Below are 26,507 nucleotides of genomic sequence, written 5' to 3' on the forward strand. Positions count from 1 at the left end.
TTTAGGTAATATCAAACATAAATAATTGATTTATTGCGCCCACAATGACCACTCTGTAATTATATACATCGAAATAGAATTAAGAGGTCAATATGTACAGGCTGAACAGAAGGTGGTGATTATCAAATATGAATGTACCCTCTATTATTATTATTTTTTATTTTAATATATCTATATAGTTTGGGGGAGTAATTTTTAAGTTATATGTTTCTATCAAAAGTTCTACATATTACTAATCTATTGAATTAGTAATGGATATACTAAAAATAATTTGAAATATGTTGATAAATACCTATTCGTTTTTTTTTAAACTTAGTCTATGTTGATTTTCGACAGCTGTCATGTGCAATTGCTGTCGTCTGTTAGAACTTTTATATTATTGTGTGTATCATGGTCTTTGGATATTCAAGCGTATAAACAGCCCGATAATGCGTGATCAATTTTGATTTGTCTATGTGTGCGTTAGATAGTGGTTAGCTAGTTTAATACTCAAAATACTTAGGATCTATTTCTAAGCGTTGCTCACTGATTACGACTTGTCAATCAAAATCGGTAACAATAACAATTTCATAATCACTTTCCTTTTCTATCTTACTGTGTCTCTATTAGAGATCTTCCTCTCTCTTGCACGCTTTGTTTGTCTATACGCTAGTATATTGTAAAGCTATGATGTGTATAGTGCCACTATAGACCATGGACTAATCGTAATATAATAAAAGTGAATATGGCGAAAAGTGTCGCGTTTGTGCCTGTCCAAGTTAATCATATGGCGGTTGATACATACATTTTCCTTAGATCATTTATACGTCTTGACTCTAGATAGACTGTGGCAGCTGTGTTTTCACAGCTGCCTTTGCGACCTTTTGGTCGAAAAAAATTGAGCTTGACATTTAACCTCTATTTTGAGCAATGCACGCACACTAACACAAAGTGATATACAAATCACGAGTGTAAGATAGCATGTCACGTCTTTATCTACACGTATAAATTGTCTAAGATAATTTAATATAATTTTTAATTTGTCAACTCAAATGACCATGAATTCGTCTGCTATACTTCTCTTAAATCTGTTATACTTTTCTTAAAATTTAACAAACTTGCCAAAAATGGCTTCACATGGTGTGAATGGCATAACAAACAAAAACAGTGTCTGAACAAACCAGTATGAAATTTAGAAGTGCAAGTACCAAAAGTGCATGCCGGCCACATACTCCCCGTATTGCTGTCATCTCTGGTCTGGCGCACCCCAGTATCAACTCAAACTTTTTGACCGCATGCAATGACTATATTGCACGAATTGTCGGGAATCCAGTGCTCTGTGATCGGCTAGATCACTTCGCGTTGTTAGAAGATGTCGCTCTAATGTATATCTTCTACCGCAATTATCACGAGAGTGTTTGACCTGATTCCGCCGAATTCTTCCTTCGCACGACACACCATAAATTAAGTTATCATCCCCACCTGGTGTTGTTTTTCAGTGCAGTTTCCAAAGAAATTTCTTCCACGTACTACCAAGCTGTGGAATGAGCTTGTGCGGTGTTTCCAGGACAATATAAAATTTCCTCGCAACGCTCCTGTGATTCTTCTGGTGACGCACGAGAATTTGGGCGGCAGTGATCACCTAGCATCAGGTGACCCTGACACTCTTGTGTCCTTTTCCGTTAAAAAAAGTCATACTTATATAAAAATGTGAAGTGTACATAAAAATGTGTAGTGTAGGTAACTAGATAATTAGGGTATGTTCCGATATGTATTGCGAGCACTGCACAGTGCTATCACTGTAGAATAATTCTTTCTGTTATGGACTGCCAGTATACTGCCACAGTACCCTAGGGAAATATATGACGTCATAAATCGCCGCCATATTCTACTATGAGCACTGGCGTTTCCGAGGTAAGGTACTCGCAGTAATTTGATCACGTGATCAGTCAAAACCACTCGAGCGCCTAACGTTTTATAACCAAAACCTACAGTTTATCCCAAATATTTTTAATTTGACAGTACTCCAACAACAATTTTTTTTAATGAACTAGAAAACTTTAATGCACTCATTTGAACGCTGCGTCAAAAAATGTGGTTGACAGTATACGGGATTGCGTTCCGTTTTAAATAGTAACCAGTATAACTGGCTATAAAGGAACGGCTTCACAGTATATTAAATTGACGTCACACTGTACAGTGGTCGCAGTGCATATCGGAACATACCCTGAATATGTAGGTAGACATAAATATAGTGATCTGGTATGTCAAGCAGTCTATATTAGACGGTTGGCTAACTAAAAAAAGGATTGTATGTTTTATGAAACCACGTTAAAAGTGAAACTTTTTTTCACATTATAGACATTTAACTAAAAATTTTTTAAATAATATTCCATCAAGGGAATAAAAATCGCTTTATCAATCTTACTTGGAAAATTGGAATGATATAACAACATTTACATTAAACACTGACAAAAACAAACAAAATAGCGTGGAGCACTGACACAAATGAGTAACAGTCTATACACTACACGGTCAGCTGCAGCGAACTATAGGCGCCGCCCAACCGTCACGCGACATGCAACACAGACAAAAAAGGTTGAGACGATGTAATAAAAGTTTCACTTAAAAAAAATGTGTAATTCTGAAGATTTTCTTTCTTGGATAAGTTACATCCAGGTACAGTACACGTAACCATTTCCACCCACTTCTACTTAATCTACTACTACTACGGAGTCTTTCCACAAAAGCGAGATTTATTTCGGTAACAACAAATATCAGGCCGTTACAGGCCGATAGCGTGTACGGAAATGGACCCGCCATTATGTCTCGCTCTAACACACTCTTAATACTACATGCTGACTCTTTCGCATAGCCATACTCAATATAGACTATAGAGTAATAGCACTTTCTACTGTGGCAGTGTTCAGTGCTCGTTAAAGGTGTTATGTGGTTCTGTCATCTGTGCCACTAATGGCGCGAATACGAATGTCAATATTATTATCAAAGCAAATGGCAATAAATAATTATTATTGTCAGGCTTATTTATTTGAAGTTTGAACATAAAATAAGATATTTATTATGATATAATATAATATTTATAAGTTCAGTAGCACTGAAACAATATTATCATGGGACTCATATATACGTGAAATTCAAATGAGATAGTAGAGTCTTACCTTAATTGTTAGTTTAATTACTATGGGTATAACAGGATTGATACCTTTTCTTGAAAAAGCTTCTAGGAGTGCAAATGTAGGTGAATTTAGTGGATCTACAGTAGCAATCGATAGTTACTGCTGGCTTCATAAGGGCGCCTTTGCCTGTGCTGACAAATTAGTGCGCGGGGAAGAGACTGATATGTAAGTAATATAATTTGACTGTATGCATATAAAATTTTACAAACTATTTCTACTATAAACTAGGTACTATCTACAGTAAAACAATATCACAAACAAAAGTTTATAATTATTCCCAGATCTACCTTATATATACAATAAATTACCTCCTTATATATTAATCAAAACTAAAAAATAAACTACCAACCTATCTTGTATATAAACTTGGATACATTTTAGTCAAAGGCAGATTTTTCTAATTTCATATTTTATCTAAGGTATTAAATTCATATGTTTTAAAACTATGTAAAATCTATACACACGTATATATATATATTTGAATTATAACAGTGAAAACTTAATTGAAATTTTTTAATAAATACTTGCTTGTTCTACAAACAATACCAAATCCTAACAAGTACTGTATAGAATTTGCAATCAAATTGCATCTATTTGTCTATATGTATCTGGGCAAAATGCAAATATACTGAAGGTTAAATTCAAATTTTGCATGAATAATAACATGAGGTCAGGACAATCCTGTAATATTTTTTTTAAATAAGTTAATAATTACAATGAACAAAATATACTAATTATGATCTTTATTAGAGAAAATTCAATTTAAATATGTTATTGTTTTAGATACATAAAATATTGCATGAAATATGTAGAAATGTTGTTATCAAAAAACATTAAACCTATACTAGTGTTTGATGGGAGGCACCTTCCTGCAAAAGCAATGACTGAATTAAAAAGGAGAGAGTGAGTATTTTATTTGTTTTTCTACTCCTTTACTTTTATCTGTCATTTATACAGCCACAACCAGAATTTAATGAGTTTTGAAAAAATATGGCCAAAATAAGGATTGTTTACAGTACTATAATGTCACCAAAAAAGTGCAGAACTGTTTTGGTGCAATAGAGAACTAAATCTAGGTTAGGTATGGTACATTCATAGAAATATAATATACATATTGTTCAAAGTAAATCCATTGAACAGTATTATATTACAAATATTGCTTAGTAGATAATTACTTATAAACTAAATATGACATTTGATTTTTAAATTTATGCAATGTTTTAGTATTATTAGTTTTATTTAAGTATGTTTTGTACATTCGTTTTTTCTTGAATTATTACCATTATTGTTGTTTAGCATAAGCAATTGTTATACACTTTAGAGATACTTTGATATAACCTGCTATTGTTATTTTTTCTTTGTGCTCGGGAGTATGTTCAAAGTAAATCTATTGAACAGAATTATATTAGAAATATTGCTTATAGATAATTACTTATAAACATGTGTTGCCTTCAGTAAGGCAGTACCCGGGTACTCATTGATCAGGCCGGTCCTAGTTACCATTAACCATCTGTCTATAACCATTACAGGACCGGCCCGAGAAACCATTTTAACCGTTATTACCAATGCATAGTAGAGATGCAGTACGCATGTAACAATTGATCTGTCCGGTCCTAGTTACCATTAACCATTTGTCTATAACCATTACAGGACCGGCCCGAGAAACCATTTTAACCGTTATTACCAATGCATAGTAGAGATGCAGTACGCATGTAACAATTGATCTGTCCGGTCCTAGTTACCATTAACCATTTGTCTATAACCATTACAGGACCGGCCCGAGAAACCATTTTAACCGTTATTACCAATGCATAGTAGAGATGCAGTACGCATGTAACAATTGATCTGTCCGGTCCTAGTTACCATTAACCATTTGTCTATAACCATTACAGGACCGGCCCGAGAAACCATTTTAACCGTTATTACCAATGCATAGTAGAGATGCAGTACGCATGTAACAATTGATCTGTCCGGTCCTAGTTACCATTAACCATTTGTCTATAACCATTACAGGACCGGCCCGAGAAACCATTTTAACCGTTATTACCAATGCATAGTAGAGATGCAGTACGCATGTAACAATTGATCTGTCCGGTCCTAGTTACCATTAACCATTTGTCTATAACCATTACAGGACCGGCCCGAGAAACCATTTTAACCGTTATTACCAATGCATAGTAGAGATGCAGTACGCATGTAACAATTGATCTGTCCGGTCCTAGTTACCATTAACCATCTGTCTATAACCATTACAGGACCGGCCCGAGAAACCATTTTAACCGTTATTACCAATGCATAGTAGAGATGCAGTACGCATGTAACAATTGATCTGTCCGGTCCTAGTTACCATTAACCATCTGTCTATAACCATTACAGGACCGGCCCGAGAAACCATTTTAACCGTTATTACCAATGCATAGTAGAGATGCAGTACGCATGTAACAATTGATCTGTCCGGTCCTAGTTACCATTAACCATTTGTCTATAACCATTACAGGACCGGCCCGAGAAACCATTTTAACCGTTATTACCAATGCATAGTAGAGATGCAGTACGCATGTAACAATTGATCTGTCCGGTCCTAGTTACCATTAACCATTTGTCTATAACCATTACAGGACTGGTCCGAGTAACCATTTTAACCAATGAATAGTAGAAATCTGCGTACTCACAAGTAGAACCATTAATTATAGTTATTTAGCTAGTGTTATAGATTAGTTTTGTAACTTAAGTAAATAAATCCTTTACCACAAAACCAATATAGATATCTACCCCTAAGTGTACCCCTTTTCATGGTTCTTCGAGAATAGTTTGGTTTGCGAGTGTTAAGAGGTATTTTCGTGAACTCGAAGCAAACCAGTGACATAGTAAACAGTCTTGTGAGTGTAGCTGAAGTTGTTCAAGAGCTGTCGTAAAGAGTCTATAAGGTCAGACCAATCCATTTTTATTAACTTTTTGTTTATTTTAATTATGAACACCATGGAAAATCTTTTTATGAACCAAACAGAGATATTTGACACTTTAACCAAATTATTAACTAACATTAAGAAAGATGGGTCCAGTAGACAAAACTTAGACTACTGTAAAAGACGTTTGGAAATGTTAGAAAATTATTGAAGTGATTACCAGAATAACCACAGAGAAATGAACGATTTGGGTCAGTTAGAGCATGTTTAATTTTACCAAAAACTGTTTTGAAATAGCTGAAGAGCTGTACCTTACCATAAAAGATTTAATTAATAAGACTATTGAGCAGTTGCGTAAAACAAGTAAACTAGAAATTATGATGCAGCCATACAGTAGCCGCCATAGATCAGAGGTTGAAGCAGTACAGCGACCTCCTTTGTCCGGAAACGAGAGTAAGCTGGACGAAATGATAAGAAGGCAAACCATAAACTTTAGAGCTCTCATGAGAACAGTAGGGAATATTGAAATAGACCTGATACAGAGTAAGTGGGAATTTGAAGATGCCTTTAAGTCCTTGCAATCTCAATGGATAATCTTCATTGGGAAATAGAAGGGGAGAATGGGGAATACCAAAATGAATTTAATAGGTATGAAAAAATATATAATGATATGAAAAAGACAATAAGCACTAAAATGTGGTCGGAGTCGCATCGGGCAAGATCGACGCCAAAAATGGAGATCCCAACATTTAATGGAAATTACCACGACTGAGTCGCATTTAAAGATTTGTTTACCGAAGCTATTCACAAAAATGCTTCCATATCTAGTGCGCAAAACATGCATTTTTTTAAAAAGTAAGGTGACAGGAGAAGCAGAACGTCTTATACACCATTTAAGTATTATTTCGGATAGTTATAGTGTTTGCTGGGATATTCTTAACCATAGATTTAATAATAACAAGCTTATATTTACATCTCATATGAATATACTTTTTGGTCTACCAAATATGCAACATCCTTACATATTATGATGAAAAAGCTCCATGATATTAGTCCATCTGTTAGCCCAAAAATTTGACAGTTTACAGAGTATATTAGTTCTGTGAAAAAACCCCGGGAATTACCAATAGAATTTTTGGATTACTTAGAAGCTAAGTTTACTACGTTAGAACCATCATCCCGTCGTAAGCAAGACGAGACCGGTCATCAAATGATATCAACGCCTATCACAAAATAACCATTTCCGATCTTGCCAAAAATTCTCAATTAGAAAATAATAATGTTAATACTTTACACGTTTCGGGGTCATCAACTTGCATATTGTGTAATGCTCAACATCGATTATGGCAATGCAATACATTTCACAACATGCCTGACGACAAGAAGTTGGAAACAGTTAGCAAACATCGTTATTGTTCAAATTGTTTAATTGACCATTTTAATAAACCATGTTATTCGGAAAAACGCTGTCGCATATGTTTAAAGAAACACAATAGATTTGTCAGCAAAACCAGTTCTAGAACAAATGATAAAGGTTCCGGATCCAACTCCACATACATGACCAGAGATGATTGGTCAGAGATACTTTTGGCCACTGCTTTGGTAAAGGTTACAGGAACTGATGGCACTCAACATACTATTCGAGATTTGATTGATCAGGGATCACAGATTTCATTAATAAATGAAAAAACCGCTCATATATTAGGATTGAAAGCAGTCAATGTAAAGGAAAAATTTTCGGATAAGGTTTAAAAGAAAATAACTGCAAAGGGATGATAAATATTGGGATCAAGTCCTTACACAATGATTTTAATATGAGAACGAACATATTAATCATGAATAATTTAATAAAAAATTTGCCTAATAATACTTTTACTAAACCATCATGGTGTCACATACGAAATATACCATTAGCCGACCCTGAGTTTTATGTAAGTCGTCCTGTTGATTTACTTCTTGGGGCGGATGTTTATTCAAAGATACTATTGGAAGGCATTATTAAAGAGAGAAAACTTACCTATCGCTCAGCAAACCCAGTTTGGATGGCTGTGGTAACATGAATCCCTTTTACAGATGTAATGTTGTACTTCACACTGAGCAGATTGAAGACTTGCGTAAGTTCTGGGAGGTACAAGATATATCTCCACCAAATGGATTGACAAGTGAAGACCGATATTGCATAAATTATTTTATAAGGACCACAAAAAGAGTAGCAAATGGGAGATACGAAGTCCGCCTTCCATTTAAAAAAGATTTTAAAGAAAAATTTCAACCAAACCATTAGCCTTAGCCCAATTTCGTAGCTTAGAGAGAAAATTTAATAAGAATTTAGGATATAAGATGGAATACCATAAGTTTATTAATGATTATATAAACCTAAAACATATGAAACCATGCACTACTTCTACAAATTCCGATTATTATCTACCACACCATGGTGTTATCCGATCGGACTCCACCACCACGAAATTAAGGGTAGTATTCAATGCATCTATCCATTCTTCGTCAGGTTACAGCCTCAATGACATCCTGTGTCGCGGTCCTAATCTACAATAAGACCCTTAAGAATTAATATTGAAATGGCGACAGTATAAATATGCTTATATTGCCGACATCGAAAAAATGTACCGGCAGATTGAGTTAAATATTAATGACCAAAATTACCAAAAAAAATTATGGAGGGATAGACCTAACCAAAAAATTAAAACCTATCAATTAACCACCGTCGCTTATGGAACCAAACCAGCACCATTTCTGGCACTGATTTGCTTAAAGAAGTTGGCAGAACATGAAAGCATGAATTTTCCAGAAGCTTTCCATGCATTAGAAAATCATTTCTATATAGACGATTACTGCGGGGGTAGTTTTTCACTAGAAAAAGCCCAAAAGTTAAAACAAGATTTAATAAAGTTATTGCAAACCGCAGGATTTAACTTACGAAAATGGACATCAAACGAACCAATACTATTAAAAGACAGAGCCTGACCAATGTAATATGAATCCATTTGACTTTAAGCAGCATGAATCAACCAAAGCATTCGGACTAGGGTGGAACCCTCAAAAGGATAGATTTATTTTTGAATTTAAGATAGAATCAACTTCAGTAAATACCAAAAGATATAACTACGGCAATTCTATTTTTTATGACGTTGTTTTCACCAACTTATTGGTTGTATTAAATCACAGGAAATGACCAATAACCAAAGTATTTATTTCGATCCAATATCTAAGATACGGCTCATCAGAGACAAATGGACATTTAATGTATGTGTTACGATATGGAACCATATTGGGCAGGTGTAGAAACCTATAATAAAATTACGAATTATTTAGATAAATTATGTAGAAATGAAAAGCATTTGGTTAACTTATGGAAGAACCAAACTTCTGTTTTAGAAACCGACTTTAATGTACTTAAAAACTTACAAACTACAGTAGATTAACTACATAATTTTATAAACAAGAAATTTAATGAATTTGAAAAAAGTACCAATACCTTACAGCACCTTTCCCACGTTTAGGACTTTTTGCTTACCTCTGTAATTGCCAACAGTTTGGTACATAGTAACATTTATATTCAACCAGAAATCGACCCAATAAACTACAACATTGGCCTTAATACAATATCAAGGAAAGATAATTTGATGATGACCTTAATGAGACCAATACATCATTAATTGCACTTCAAAAGGATTGCATGACTTTCACCACTATACCATAAGTTATGTGATGATAATAGTCGTCTTATGAGGAGTTACCGCTTGGTTCTGGAGGAGAGGAAGGTGTTGCCGCGGCCGCGGGACGGCTCGCGCTCGACACTCGGCACAGCTGCAGGTGTCTAGTGAACCAGTGATAAGTGATATCGTGAAATCGCGAAAGCAGAGTACAGCTGACCGTCAGCTGAGTGTCACTGAATTACCTAATATAAGTGATAGTGATCGTTTGCCAAACTTCACGAATAGATGACCGATAGGCAATCAAAGTACCGTTACCGTTATTACCAATGCATAGTAGAGATGCAGTACGCGTGTAACCATTGATCGGTCCGGTCCTAGTTACCATTAACCATTTGTCTATAACCATTACAGGACTGGTCCGAGTAACCATTTTAACCAATCAATAGTAGAAATCCGCCTACTCACAAGTAGAACCATTAATTATAGTTATTTAGCAAGTGTCATAGATTAGTATAGTAACATAAGTAAATAAATACTTTTACCACAAAACCAATATAAATATCTACCCCTAAGTGTACCCCTTTTCACATATTAATTAATTATACGGCTTTACTCATGTTTTATCGGTGTGGGTACTGATAGTTTCGTACCTTATGGAGGTGTTTCTTCTGGGTGGGTTCGCGATATCATCCAGTCTCTTAGTGCGGCCTTGGGCTCGTAGCGTCCGGCTGGACAGGAAGGGGGCATGGGTTGCGCCCGTGGTGATGACGAGCGAATGTTACTGTAACACTGACACTATATCATTGGTGTCCATGGGTGCACAAAATGCACTCGTGGCATCATTCAACTGTTGCATAAAACACTATATTTTTTTTTAATTGTAAAATTAAAATATTTACAGATCACGTGACATATCAAAGAAAAGAGCAGCTGAATTGTTGAGCTTAGGAAAGGTAAGGAAACATTGGGGACAGGTCCACTTAATTACATATAATAATATAACATATTATTATCTGAATTATAGAAGAATTCAGAATGTACTCTGTACAATTTTTTTTTCCACTAAATTCCAAGTCGAAAGAGAAGATAATCCAAGGTAATGTCACTATTTACTCTCTCGTTATGCAGTCTTAGTACGCAGCAGTACGGCATGCAACAACAATCACTACTTAATGAATGTCTAGTATTATTCACGTAAAGTGGACCCAACTAAGCGGTCTAATTGTGGAACCTGTTTCCGCCCTTTACCAATACAATACTTTACTAGTATTATTTTTACCTGTACTACTCTCATTGCATATACTAGGCGCAATTTTAGATATTAAGTGTACACCTCTCATGATGATAGAGAGATTTATAGATTACATTTATGGATAAATTAACTATTATTTTGAGTATTGGCAATAATCAAAAACTGAATTAAATTTAAATTATTAAATCTTTCGTGAGACATTGTTAACTTATTTAGTAATATGGCTTTACTCACGATTTATGGGTGCGGGTACCAACTAGTTTCGGACCATTCGGAGTTCCTTCATCAATGACTGTAGTGGTTTCTTGTAAACATCCCCTCTATGGCTGGCTCATGCGTCATGCTCGTGAACGGGCGCTGCTTGTGGTGGCAGGATGATCCTGTTGCCGGAGACTCGGTTTCAGATTCTTAAAAGTTGTGTGTATATATATGTATGGATATATACATGTTTATTTATTTATAATCGCTTATAAAATACCTTTATTTATTTATGGTGTATGTGGATGATGCAGCTACTGTACTCAATAACTTTTGTATTAATTTACATTTATTTTTTTTACTTACTCGTGTAAGACATTGACTATTTGACGTTTCGGTGTGTCTGTTGCATCATTTTACATATTGTATTGTAATTTGAAATGATTTGTAAATCGATGTACTTAAATGTAAATCTTGATATAAAAGAGTGGCAATGAGTTTCTTGCAACTTCTTCTCGTTAGCTCAACCCTTTACGAAGTAGCGGTAGATTCAATAAGAAAAATATTTTTTTTGACATTCATAAGTGTCATTTCCGTGACCTACGTGAATAAACTGATTTTGATTTGATTTGATCTATTACTGCGGACTTATGCTCGTAGTGCGCGGCTGGATGGTCCGAAACTTGTGGGTACCCACACTGATAAATCGTGAGTAAAGCCATATTACTAAATAAACTTCATTTAAATTATATTGTATCCCAGAATCTCTTACCACTTAAAATTTTCATTTTCAGACTGAGGAAGCCCGATCATATATGAGACGCAGTGTGGATGTGACCCATGCTATGGCACTTGGACTGATCAAGGAATGCAGAAAGAGAAATGTTGATTGCATTGTAGCACCTTATGAGGCTGATGCCCAACTAGCCTACCTCAATATTAAGAATATTGCACATTTAGTTATTACTGAGGACTCTGATTTAACTTTGTTTGGATGCACCAAGGTATATTTTTCAAATTATTTCTATAATTATGCTAGTAGACCCGACAGACGATGTCCTGTACACACGTCTTTAATTTGAAAAATCGGTCCAGGCGTTAGGAGGAGTTCACTAACATACACATAAGCAGGAGTATTATATTATATGGACGGAATTGAGAATCTAAACCAATCTCAAATTCACTGAAACACACAAAAAAATCATCAAAATCGGTCCAGCCGTTTAGAAGGTAGTTCAATTGTGAATCTAAACCAGTCTCGAAGACACACAGAAAGTATTATTAATCGGTGCAGCCGTAACAGACATAAAAAGGAAATATGTATATTAAGATGTTTATCTTAAATATATTATTAATGTTGCTGCTCAGACCCTAAGCCCTCTATCTCGAACACTGTTTCGTCTAAATCGAAATTATAATATGTTGGATACTGCCAACATACATTGTATGCATACATGCAGGTCTCTTTTGGAAAATTGTTGACCAATGTCGGAAAAACTTCTATCAAGTGTCCTTTTGAGATAGTTACTAAATGAGGTAAAGTGAACCTGGTGTAATTTAAACCACAGAAGACTCAAGTTCGAAAAACACGACAAAATTGTTTTTCGACAACCCTCCCCTTAATGCCTCGTCTAGTGACGGAATAGTTTCGATATCTCGAGCAATATCCAGTTCGGCGCTCATCTGGAAAGCACAGCCGAAAATTGAAGAAACTGGGATTTATAAATAGAGTAAAGCTATAATTCAAACCGACCCACATTCTAGCACTCCCAATGCGCAGGTGCTGCAACATAATTCTGGAGTAGTGCTATCTCTGATCTTGCGCACCTTGCGCAGCACTTCAGTATCGAATTCGAGCTGGAAACATTTGACCGCATGCCATGCAGAGCTGCTCAAATTGTTAGGAATTAATGCTCTGTGCACCACCCTGACTCGAAAAGAAATGTCACTTCAATGTGGTAGTAGACACACAATGAAGTGTGATAAATCACGGAGAGTGTTTAAAAGAACTGTTTGACCTAATTCCGCCGGCGGATTCCACTTTTTCATTCCCACCATCAGGATGTGTGGCATTGTGGCAAAAATTGACCATTAAATAAACATCAGCATCTGGTGTCTGTAAATTGACCTTCAACCTCTGCATACTTCAGGGTATAACACTACTCTGAGTCCTGCGGCCTTGGATCATAGTCTATCCTATTATATTGTACCAGAACTTAAGTTGATGATGTTAAAAACATTTCATCATATTAAAATTACCAATGAACTTATCATTTTCAGGTATTATTCAAAATGGACTTAAATGGAACGGGCACCCTAGTAGAGACAGCTAAGTTGCCATTAGTAATGAAGTGCCCAATAGAGAGGTATTCATTTGACAAGTTCAGACAGATGTGTATAATGTCTGGATGTGATTATCTGTCGTCTCTGCCTGGTATTGGACTGGCTAAGGCCAGGCAGTTTGTAATGGCAACACAGGATACAAATTTCGCTAATGTGAGTATTAGTTACTATTGTTACAAGGTGACCTGTACCAAAATGTTCACAGGCATACATACTTCCTCATAGCAATACTGGATCTCGAAATCTCCAGCGATTGCCAATTCCGCGGCCATCTAGAGGGCAAAGCAAAAATTGGCTTCGAAGAAACCGGGCGTCATAAATAGATCACGGCAATACTCCAAGCCTGCCCACATTCTAGCGCTCTACAAAGCGCAGTTCTGGCCACACATGGATTATTGCTGTCATCTCAGGTCTGGCTATAGCTGTTCGACCTGACTCCTGCTGCCAAATTCCACCTTCGCACGACACGCCACAAATTAGGCTATCATCCCTACCAACTCGATATGTGGCGTTCCTCCTCAGTGCGGTTTTCATGAAACTTTCTTCCACATATTACCAAGGTGTGGAATTTGCTTCCTTGTGCGGTGTTTCCAGGACGATACGTACATAAGTACCTTCAAAAAAGAAAACGCATACACTTTTTTAAAGGGCCAACAACGCTCTTGTGTTTATCTGGTATTCCAGTAGAATGTGGGCGGCGGTGATCACTTAACATCAGGTGACCCGTACGCTCGTATGTCCTCTCTAACATAAAAAAAAACCGACCCATTTTAGATGGCAAAGGAGGTTTTGACTCAAGTTGTGTTATTATCAATTAGTAAAATTTCGATTTCATACAGTGCTAAAAAATTAACTTCCATGATATTAATTTCAGGCTCTCCGTAAACTGCCCAGTTTCTTCAACAGATTAAATTTAGTAGTCACAGATGATTACAGAGAAAGTTTCCTAAAAGCAGAGGCCACGTTTAAATACCAATATGTATATGATCCTCTTGAGAGAGATATGGTTCGGTTGACAGACCCAGGTGACCCAGGTATTCAGATGAACAGTAATTTACATTTTTGTTTAATTTTTATTTAGATTTCGTCCGTGACTTCGTCTACCTGGACTTCAGTATTGGGTCAAAACTGAAATGAAAAATATTTTAGGAATAAAATAATGACGTAAAAAAATGGCATAAAATTCCGACAAAACCAAAGATAAAATATTTGATTTCATTAATCTGTAGGATCTGTCTGTACATATAGATTTATTGAAATTTTGGTAAGAATGGTGTATTATCCCAATAATATGGGTGTATAAATTGGTGTGTATTAGTATTAGGATTTAGGAATATATTATGATTTCTATGACTAGTTTCTGACCGCCACTTCTCCGCATTAAATTCGTATCGCGCGTGTTCATTCATATCATTTTTTGCACCCAATTATTGGAAACTAACGGATTTATCTCATACTAATGATTTTTGAGTTCTGGTTTGTACTGCAATAATTTGTACGCTTAGCAAACTAGGCTCGAAACAAAAAAGATAACTGTGCCCGCTACATCATAATCTACGATACAAATATTCCTTTAAGAAATCTAACAATTATCTAGATAGGTTGCAGCACGGATTATAAAGTTTTATTCTTGGAATTTAGGTTCCTAATTCCTAATAAAATCCCATTTCATTTCAAACGTGTGAAGTTATTTAACACAATGACTATAAAATAGCACAAAACTAAAGAAGTCTTTAATAATATAAATTATAAATTGACTTCTTTTCCTAAATGACATTTATATACGCGCATATTCCTTATAGATACTTACAGAAAGTTGGAGATTTTAAAAGGCCTACATTATCATCGGTTGTGGCTCCACTTATATCAAGTCTTAATAGACAATATTGCTCACTGAATACACACCAAAACAGTGTTGTAAATTGTTTAAGAACAAACAAGGCCACATTGTATTTTTTAGTAATAGGCTGTACGAGTTGTTAACTGTACATAATGTTGTTGTAAGCATTTTCATTGTCATTTGCCGCGCTTCATAAACGCGTGCATTTAATTTTCGTAATGAAATAAAGTTAGTTATCATTTATCACTCAACTATACCAAATGCATGGAAGGTTAAATCATTAGGGGCTCTACATAGGCTGAGATATAGCAATACCACGCGTACATCAAAGTACCGGGCACAGCCTATATAAATATAATGAATGCAGTTTAAACGCAATCAGAATTTTTAGGCTGAAAACTTACTAAGGCACGCTGAGCACTTCACAATGTGGGTATTGAATGAGACTGAGCTGTCACACACGGCTATGTTACTCGTTCGGGTAAAGTTGTCTCGACTTGAGTCTACAAAAGGCTCGCGGGAACGCGATCTATCAGAGCAAAATTTACCAGAGTAGTATATAGTACACAATTACAATTAAATATATTGTGAAATAACTTTATGAACATTTACGGCCGTTCCCAATATTCAGTCTATCTCTTACAATCGTAACTATCGTTGACTTTTCTGTCCCAATAAACTTATCGACGGTAACTCACCTTATCCTTACTCACTGTCTGTTAATGGGACGACGTATAGCTTACCATCCATAAAGGTTTGTATGGAAATTTCAATTCACGCGTCCCAATAAGGCGATAGGAATGACTTATCGCGTATATTGGGACAGCTTCAGATTATTGACGGCTAAATACTGACAGTAAAAGGTAGTAATTTATCTCTATATGGCATATTGGGAACGGCCATAAAAAGAAAAAAAAATTCTATCCTATTAACTATTGTTGATGAAGTTTTCACATCTGTTGTGGGGTCTTGAGCACACAACGGATTTATATTCTCATAATTTTTTATATATCCTTCTTTGTTTAATTTAATAATAATTTCCCTTAGTACCCGGGGTATGTTATGCGAGTCAATTAATTAAAATCCTACAAAAAGTTCTTTTTCATCATTATCCATGCATAAGTCGCCGAGTTTAAGCTAATTACAATATTACTGTATAATTATATTGTTCCTATGTTGTTTTCAAAATGTATTAACAATGTTTTGTTACAGATATAGAACTAGCTCTATGTGGCAATGCTGGAGAAATATTAGACCCCAGAGTAGCGTACCAACTGGCTTTGGGAAATCTAGAGCCGTTCACATTGAAACAAATGGACAATTGGGATCCAGACTATCATATTACCGTTAGTATTTATAATAAGTTCAGATTCTTTTTATATTTTTTTTATATAAGACTAATATTGACTTTTATTAATTTTGTGTAAATATCTGGACGGCCGAGCCTTGCTCGGATGTTTAAGAAAGTACAAAGCTTGGACAAAAAAGAAAAACTAATAGGACATCTGGATTCGAACCGGGGTCTTCTGCTTTCCGGATCACCCAATGTCCCATCTGAGCTAATAAAGTCTTGTATACAATGGCGAAATTTACCTTCGTAATTCTAATGCTATCTTAGCTGTTTTTCATTAAAACACGGATAAAACTACATTTTTGAAAATTGAAATCTAGCTAGATCGATTTCTCGCCCCCGAAATTACCTGTATACTAAATTCCATTAAAATCGTTGGAGCCGTTCCCGAGATTCAGATTATATATACAAGAATTGCTCGTTTAAATGTATAAGATTAAAATTCAGATATTTTTATTCAAAATAGGATAGTTGTTAACCTTAGATCAGGGGTCGCCAAATGCTGGACCAATTTTATGAGGCGCGAACACAACTTGCACGTTATATAATAAAAATGTATCTCCCGCATTATCTTTGTTGACGTCAATTCAACGGTCGGGCGAAGTAACGAGCTAAGCTAAAAATGAAACATATATATTTATTTAAAAATGGATACATATAAAGACAAAATTAGCAGCGCTTTCTGCACTAGGCATGCCTGTATCGCGGAAAACAAGTGAACATACAAATACAGTTAAGTTACAACATAGGTTCACGAGTGAGCTTAAAATTAAAGTTTTAATGAGCTCTGAAAATATTTAATAGAAGTAAAGTACTCCTTTATCTATGTGTATAAACGCGAGAAGCGAGAAAGATGTTTTAAGTAAGGTCTGCGTTTAAGAAAATAGATACTTCAGCATTTTAGAGCACTTGAAGGCATATGTTTTCAACAGTGATCAGACTTGAGCAAACGCCTACTTAAGTTTTTGAAACGAAAAATAAATTATAGCTGTCACTGCTTTATTAAAGCAATATTGAAACATATCAATGATCTGAACCTTAAACTTAAAGGCAAGAGAAAGTATGTATCAGAAGTAAAAAGTTTTTCACAAATCTCGATCTCTTTTAATTAGTTAGACTACATCTAGGGTCATGTCCACATATAAAGAAAGATGGCTAATGAAACTCAGATAAAAGTTTTGCTTCTTTTACGGCTGTTCCCAATACACTATCTACAGATAGAGATAAATTACTAGCTTCTTCTGTCAGTAATTAGCTGTCAATAATCTTAAGCTGTCCCAATATACCCGATAAGTCATTCTTATCGCCTGTTCACTGTTGCAATTTCCATACAAACTTCTATCGCTGGTAAGCTATACGTCCTCCCATTGACAGACAGCGTGTACGGATAAGATGAGTTACCGTTTACCGATAAGTTTATTGGGACAGAAAAGTCAACGATAGTTAAGATTTTTTTATCTCAAGTAGGCCTCTACCGGAGATAGACTGAATATTGGGAATGACCGTTAGACTCTTGCCTTGTTACAGATACTGTCTTACCTACACTTACTCATTCTTTTTCGTTGCATAGCTTTCGGCAACGTTCTATACCCGATGTAATGCAACAGTCCTGTGCATGTTGCAGAATGGAAGCACAAAAACAAAACGGTGGAAGGATCAACAAGTAGCCCCACATCCAAGCATATGGGATCGTAGTTTTAAGGAGTATTTGAAGGAGACGAGTCCCTGGAAAAAGAAAGTAAAAGCATTGGAGCCCATAATAAGTGTACCTCAAACTAGATGTAAGAAGAAAGTTGTTAATCTAGTGACTAAGTATGTCCCGGAGACACAGGATGAAAGGTAAAATTCTCATATTAATATGTAGTGGGATAACTATTTAAGGTATTAAACTAACAATCATTCCCCTACTAAAAATACACAATAGCTCCAATTGCATTGACATAATTCCGTTAAGAATGTTTATATTATGTTTATTTTCATCTTTTCGAGAGCTATTTGTGCTGCCCCGAATTCTCACTTACGAATATACTTACTCTCATGTAATCTGTTTTGTATCGCCGTGAAAGAGGCAAAAACTAAAGTCATCTAAACAGGTAGAATTCTGTATTACCTTCCCATAATCAAATTTGAATATAGTTGACAGTATTTTTACAGTGAAAGAGGGTAGATACCTATCTGTTAATTAGATATAATAGCTACCAACTACTTCCCCAAAATATGAGAAGAATTTTCTATAAAGGCATAAAAGGCATTTATTTTCTCAAAATTGATTCCTTTAGAATTCTTTTTGATGTCATTTCTTATACTACTAGATACTACTACCGCTTCGGAAACAAATGGCGCTCTGAGAGAGAAGAAGCGGCGCAAGAAACTCTCCCAGCATTCTTTTTTTTGCGCTCTTTTCAATAAAAATATACAATATTGTACAGTCGCTATAAAATAATCACAATCTAGTCCCAGGCTGTCCGATCATTTAGATATTCAGCAGTGGAGTAATAGGATTTACGACAGAGCCATTTTTTTTATAAAACATTTAAATTTATTTATAGATAATGCCTGAACAGTGGCTGGGACTTTATTGTAGAAGTGTATACATTTACCCTTAAAGCTATTATGTATCTTATGAAGCCTACTAGAATTAGTTACAAGCAATCCCTTATTTCTAGTTTTATAATAATGAAAATCACTATTAAGAGCAAATATCTGGGTAAATTCAAAAGTATAGTAATTATCTTGTTAAATGCTATTGATAGTATCCCTGACTGGTTTTAAATCGCCACATTGAAAGATCTTGACTTTGTTGGAATCACATCAAGTTATACCATTATTTTGTGGCAAAGGAGGTCAAAGAAGATTGGACATCTGACCGCAATGTTATCACCTCTCCCCTTTTATTAGTTAAAATGACGATCCCACGGCCCTGGTAGCTAGTAATAGATACATTTTGTATGACTAATATGAATGTTTGTTTACAATTGCTGAATGTGTTTACAAGTCTTCGAGTTTGTTAAACAAGTCGGAATTTTGGAATTTCTCTTAGAACGTGTGCTCCAAATATTTTAAAGGCGTAGTCCCGGAGTCACGGAAGTCAGCACTTGTCCATCTGATTTAAAAAAAGGATCCAGTTAACAATAAATATGGAAGGCGTTGTTAAACGCCAGCTCTTGGTATACCTAGAGGGTCACCAGTTGATCAACGACTGACAGTACGGCTTTCGTCATGGACGGTCGGCGGGCGATCTTCTGATATACCATACATACATACCATGTATACATAATACATAGATACTACATACGTTCCTATGCAGATGACAGTACTGGTGATAACGTAGACATGGGCCACGTAGGGCTTTCTCGGGAAATCGTCGTCAAGTGCCGGAAGAAAGTCTTCTATCAAGTCCTCTCTTCAGGTCGCAGAAAAATTAATCTTGTCTAATTTAACCTCCAGAAAAGTCACGATTGCGCGTTTACCACTTTAAAAAAACCCTATTTGTCGTATCACTGGTATTCGACGACACGTCCCCTAAAGCCTCGCCAGTACCAGAATACTGGGTCTCGAAATTTCAAGCGATTGCCAATTCAAATATAGAGGACGGCAATTTTTCAAGCCAGCCCACATTCTATATCTCAACAAAGCGCAGGTCCGGCGAAATATGGAGTGTTGCTGTCATCTCTGGTCTGGCGCACCCCAGTATCAGTTCGAAACATTTGACCGCTTGCAACGCAGATCTGCGAGAATTGTCTGGAATCCAGTGCTCTAACGGCTAAATCACTTGGAGTTACGTAGAGACGTCGCTTCATTGTGTGTCATCTACCGCATTTATCACGGGGAGTGTTCCGAAGAGATATTTGACCTGATTCCTGTCGCCGCTGTTGTCCCAAATTAGGATATCATCACCACCATCTGGATGTGTGGCGTTCCTCCACAGTGCAGTTTTCAAGGAACTATCTTCCATACAACCAAGCTGTAGGTGAGCTTCCTTCTAAGGTGTTTCCGGGTCGATACAACATGGGTACTTTCAAAAAAAGCGCGTACACTTCTCTAAATGCCGGGAACGCTCCTGTGTTTCCTCCGGTGTTGCAAGAGAATATGGGCGGCGGTCAACATCAGGTGATCATGTCAAAAAATAGAAAATAAATTGGGTGGTTATGTTTTGGTGTGAATACTGTATTACATAATATATTATCGTTGTTTGGCAACTGTAATTCAGGCATTGTCTACTATGGGGATAATTTCGTGGATTTCCACGCATTAATTATAAAAAGTAATAATGTGTAATTCCTATCATATTATCTTATATTTATATTTGTTTGCAGTCTATCAATAGAAACCCTTAGCAACATGTATTGTACTGAACCGGTCAGTAAAAAACAAAAACTAGAAGATACATCGAGCCAAAATGAATTAAACATTGCCATACTTGAAGAAAATGACAAGGAAAAATCACCAATACTACAAAATAAAGAACGCTCTTTTAATAAATTTGTTAAAAATGGTGGCTACTCAGCTTTGAAAAAACTTAGCAAATTCCCCAGAACTTTATTAGATGATAATGTAATAGAGAGTAAATTTTTTAGCAACGAACAAAGAATTAGTGAGTCTCCGGAAAAATCTTGTGAATCCTTACCTGAAGATAATATGTGTAATGATAGTACATTTTGTGAATCAGGATCTTCTCAAAAGGAGAATTCACCACACAATAGCCCGATTAAAGAGTGCAAGAGTCCTGTATTGAAGCCTAGCCCAATAAATAGGAATCCATTTAAGGTTTCACAACAGTCATGTCTGTTTGATTCAGTTATAGAGAACACATATCCAATGGAGGAGTTGGTTACACCAGTTGATTCACAGGTAATTTATAACTACCGAGAGAATTTGTATACAGCACGACTCTTTAATTCGAACTCCGAAATTTATCCCCGGCCCCGTTTGGATTATAGTACAGGGAATAGTATTGTGAATTTATGTACCCATATTTATCTATAAAAGTAACATTTATGAAACTTTTTTAAAGAAATGCAATATTTTAGTTTGTCAGGACGTATCTAATGATAAATAAAAATAAAAATGAATTGCTGTTCGTTAGTCTCGCTAAAACTCGAGAACGGCTGGACCGATTTGGCAAATTTAGGTCATGAATTATTTGTGGAAGTCCAGAGAAGGTGTAATAGGTGAATAAATAGGAAAATGCTCGGAATTAAATAAAAACAACAAATTTGTTTTTCCTTTGATGTGTCCATACATAATTTCTATGAGAGAATTTATCGACGCACGGTTTGACAGTTCTGCTGTGAAACAATTTCATTACGACAGCAGGGTGCATATTTTACGAAGTAATTATTGATTTTATGATATATTATTGACAAATTCCTTTAAAAAACATTATTTTATTTATTATATACAGAACGTCTGTCGGGTCAACTAGTTATAAATAAAAATCTTTGTCTCGCAATATACGTAAAAGCATTTTTTCTGGCACAGGAATGTCTACATGGTCAGCCCATTTAAGGCATGTATTTTGTGAGTAGGACGTTCGGATTACAGAGGTGATTGGATTAGAAGGGGTTCGGACTATAGAGGTCTTGCTGTATATATGTGTAGACTTATAACTAAGACATTTATTCCTTTAGTTCAAAAGATAACAAAATACGTCGTTCTAAAAATCCTCGTCCGCCACTTACTAATTTGTTTTCGGTTTCGAATACATTAGTACGTATATTCGACGTTTTTTAAGGTTGGCAACGCTCTTGTGATTTCTCTGGTGTTACTTGAAAATGGGTCGCGATGATGACATACCATCAGGTGAAAAAAATAATATGAATAGTTAATAATAACAATATCCGGACGACCGAGCCTTGCTCGGATTATTAAGAATGTACAAAACTTGAACAAAAAAAAAACTAATAGGACATCTGGATTCGAACCGGGGTCTTCTGCTTTCCGGATCACCCAATGTCCTATCTGAGCTATAATAGTCTTGTATATAGTGGCGAAATTTACCTTTGTATTCTAATGTTATTGTAGCTGTTTCTCATTCAAACATGGATAAAACCATTTTTTTTAAATTGAAACCTAGCTAGATCGATTTATCACCCCCGAAATCCCCTGCATACTTAATTTTATGAAAATCGTTGGAGCCGTTTCCGAGATTCAGATTATATATATATATATATATACAAGAATTGCTCGTTTAAAGATATAAGATTTATGAATGTCAAAATTAGTTAATTAAAAAACAATTTTAAATTTTCATTTTACATTTGTGTGCATCTGATATTGCATTCTCGAGCAGTAAACAATTAATTTCACTATTAACTAGTCATTAGAAATTTCTATGAAGATTATTTCATTACGAACGATTTCAATGCTAATCTGTAAGTAACCAAATAACTCTAATTGAGCATGATCTCTATGAAATAAATGTCATATTCGCGTGCAACTGTTAACTATTTTTCTAATTATATTTATAATCGTTGTAATACTTTTCGTTGCGATCGAGTCGTCATCTCACAGAAAATAGCTAATCGACTGAGATAATTCTGAGCATCATTGTAACATACTACAGTATTTAGCCTATATATTAACTAGCTGACCCGACAGACGTTGTCCTGTTCATAATAAAAAAACTCTTGCGGGTGGAATTTTGTAAAATCGGTTCTTAGCTGACCTCTAGTCGGCGAAAGGAATATTCCTACCAAATTTCAAATTTCTACGCCTTATGGTTCCAGAGATATCGTGATGAGTGACTAAATACGTGGAAATCTCTTATATATATAATATTCAATCAAAATTTATCGTTTATTTATTATTATAATAATATTTTTTTATTCAACATGTGTTGTTATTCTAATTTAAAATTTGCCATTTCTTTTCAGCTAAGCTTTGGAGACTCACCTCCGCAACAATCGCCCGAAACAAATTTGGATTATATAAAGGAAACGAGTGGTTTGAAGAAGACCGAGGTCAAGAAGTCCTCATGTCGGGTTCCGGGGTTGAAAAGGACCAGTTCTTCAAGCACTCAACGTTCGCTGCCGAGTAACCAGCCTACATTGTTGAGCATGTTTGGTTTTCAAAAAAAGTGAGTATTTTTTTTATCGGCTTTTTATCGGTGTTGGTATTGACTAATTTCGGAGGTTCTTCATCAGGGTGAGTGTAGTGAGTTCGCGATAACGTCCCGTCTAGCACTACGAATTTACTCTCGTAGTGCGCCGCTTGATAAGGCGGGGGATGCGGCAGGCGCTGATCACACGCAAGTAATTACTGTAACATTATTAACGTTCACGGGTTAATAATTTTATATTATCGTCTATTCTTCGGCACTGTAGGTCTTACTCGGAGATTCGTTTAACAACACGGGTTTTCAAGTAGGTGGCAGAGACCAAGCCTTGACTTATTAAAATTAGGTCGCCGCTTTCGATTCCAGATCGCAGTGTGTGGCCGTCTCTTCTTATTGCGGATGACACTCATATCGAATAGATGATTGTTAAAAGTCCGTGACTTATGTGAGTTATTTTATGTTGTCTTGAGCGTATTAGTTTCACTAAATTACTAGAAAGCCTAAGGATTGTGTGATATAGAGCTTCGTTCGCAAGTGTATATCCACTTACCTGCGTTTACAATTCATTATGTAACCTTGTTGTGTTGGTGTATGATTGATGCGATCCATCCTGACCTATGTATTACAAACTTTGTAAACTCATTACTCGGTCTAACGCAAGTATCTCAAGTACTTGAATAACATTACAAGATCAGGACTGCTTTAACAACAAGATCCCCCAAAATGTTTAAAACAAATGTACCTATTACGAAATTCAAAAGAGTTGTTAAAAGACGTTTATGTTGTAAGGTTACTTATGACATAAATGAATTTCTTATGATACCATTGATTGGGAATGGAGCAACCGCCCTCAGGCAATTTAAATAGCTTGAAAGCGATTAAGGATCTTTATAATTTAAATTATAAATTTTATTGCATTGAAATTTTATTTTAAAAAAGAAGCCCGCTGAGTTACTTGCGCCCGTTCTTCTAAGGCCTGAAGGCATTAATTTCCGAATGACTTAAGTGATTTCATATCCTATTTTGAATAAAATAATCTTATTTTGAAAATTTAAACTCAAAGTTCTCGATATAGGCTGTTTGGGGATGTTTTTCAAATCAAAAAGACATATACGCTAGTGCATATAGTATAATTATATTACACAGTAGCAGATAACATTTGTTTCTATTTCTTGTTTCAGGTCTGCTTTGAAGAGATACTAGCAGTAAAAGCCGTAAAACTAGTATTTAAGTATTGAAATAACAAGCTTTATTTTTGTTGAGATTGTAATTTATAAATATTGTGGATGACGTATTTTGTTAATTATGTGACCTGAATAAATAATGTTTAAGAGTACATATTATATAAATTGTTTACTTTCATAAAAATTATAAGAATGTGTATGCGAATAGAGAGTTTTTATATAAAACAGCGTGGTACCAGGGCGGCTTATTATATAGTGATCATTTTCATATGCTAAAGGATTTTCGGTTTTAATATTCCCACTTGCACTTGTTTCATTACGGTTACTGACCTCTATTATGTACCGCTGGACTGGCAGCTGTCAAAGTTCTTTTGTGCCTGTTTGATGTTCGCCATTTTGGCGCTGTTGGCCATGTAGCGAGAGTCTGCGGTACTAAAACCAGTTATAACAACCTCAGCCAAACAAACATCGATAGGAAAACTATTTACAAAAAAATGTGTACTTTATTACGTTAATTTGTGAAGTATAAATAACACGGAAAACGACCGAAAGAAATTAAAAAAGGGAAAAATCACTTCAGAGTATTGTTCGCCTAGCTAGAGTATACATCGCAGCCATTTGTATTATACGTCAAAACTAGTTCTCTGGACGCTCGCGAGTGGCGCTTCAAGTAGGCACAAAAAAAAATCTGTCAAACATATGGAACAGCCTGTCCAGTGGTATTTATACAGGGCAGTGATTACGGCGCTACGCCATTTTAAAGACAGATGACAATTTGCTCGGTCATGTCAAGATAAAATTTTAAAACAAATCCCTTTGCTCTAAGCTGTGAAAATTCATATAAATTAATTGTTGGTGTTATCATGGACTGTAATATAATTCCTAAACATAGCCCGGGCCTTTTATTTAAATGTAGTGTTACTATATTATTGTGTTTCTATGTTTGTTTTTACGTTTGTCTGCGTATGTATTGAAAACTATGTTAGATTGCAATTAATCTTGAATTAGGTTATTATTGTCTAAAGTCCAACTTAAAAATAGTGCAAGTCTCAACAAGAGCGGTTTAGTGGTTGCTGAGATTGAATATGCATGTATTATATATGAAGTCAGCAATTTTTTTAAATTATTTTTTTTTACTCCTTCATATGCACCTCACTTTGGCGGTGTTAGGGAGGCCGGTGTTAAGTTCGCGAAATTTCATATAAAACGTGTAATGGGTAATTGTCATCTGACATTTGAGGAAATAACAACTTTGTTTCCACAAGTGGAGTCCATACTTAACAGTCGACCCTTGTGTCTGTTGTCCTCCTCATCCCCTGGGCAGTTTTTCATTGGAAGACCCCTAAATGCATTGCCTTTACCTTACTTGGAAAACAAAAATGAGAGCAGACTCAACCGCTATGACCGCTTGGAACGCATACGTCAACATTTTTGGAAGAGGTGGCAGAGAGAGTACATCTCTGAGCTTCAACTACGGACATAGTGGAAAAGAAATAGTACAGGTTCAGCGCGCGGCCGCGAAA

The 26,507-nt window shown here is 35.6% G+C and overlaps 1 protein-coding gene across 3 annotated transcripts; it reads left to right on the plus strand.

The window, feature by feature from the left end:
• Positions 1-2,954: 2,954 nt before the first annotated feature.
• LOC126968673 (exonuclease 1) lies at positions 2,955-25,149 on the plus strand. Of its 3 annotated transcripts, none has more exons than XM_050813736.1 (11): positions 2,955-3,341; positions 3,960-4,079; positions 10,661-10,712; positions 12,004-12,213; positions 13,490-13,705; positions 14,427-14,586; positions 16,605-16,738; positions 18,368-18,582; positions 21,321-21,594; positions 23,619-23,821; positions 24,982-25,149. In XM_050813736.1, the coding sequence occupies exons 1-11, from the start codon at positions 3,181-3,183 to the stop codon at positions 25,001-25,003; spliced, it is 1,767 nt and encodes a 588-aa protein (XP_050669693.1). In that variant the 5' UTR covers positions 2,955-3,180; the 3' UTR covers positions 25,004-25,149. The 3 variants fall into 3 exon arrangements, with proteins under 3 accessions (XP_050669693.1, XP_050669676.1, XP_050669684.1); XM_050813719.1 differs by having other exon boundaries at positions 2,956-3,341; positions 21,060-21,594; XM_050813727.1 differs by lacking the exon at positions 3,960-4,079 and having other exon boundaries at positions 2,960-3,341; positions 21,060-21,594.
• Positions 25,150-26,507: the final 1,358 nt, after the last annotated feature.

The sequence above is a fragment of the Leptidea sinapis genome, chromosome 1, assembly GCF_905404315.1.
Source record: "Leptidea sinapis chromosome 1, ilLepSina1.1, whole genome shotgun sequence".
Lineage (NCBI taxonomy): Eukaryota > Metazoa > Arthropoda > Insecta > Lepidoptera > Pieridae > Leptidea > Leptidea sinapis.

Coding starts and splice junctions, on each gene's coding strand:
- LOC126968673 (XM_050813719.1), top strand. CDS start 3,181: ATGGGTATAACAGGATTGATACCTTTTCTTGAAAAAGCTTCTAGGAGT. Junction 12,214..13,489: donor CTTTGTTTGGATGCACCAAG/GTATATTTTTCA, acceptor TATCATTTTCAG/GTATTATTCAAAATGGACTT. Junction 13,706..14,426: donor AGGATACAAATTTCGCTAAT/GTGAGTATTAGT, acceptor TATTAATTTCAG/GCTCTCCGTAAACTGCCCAG.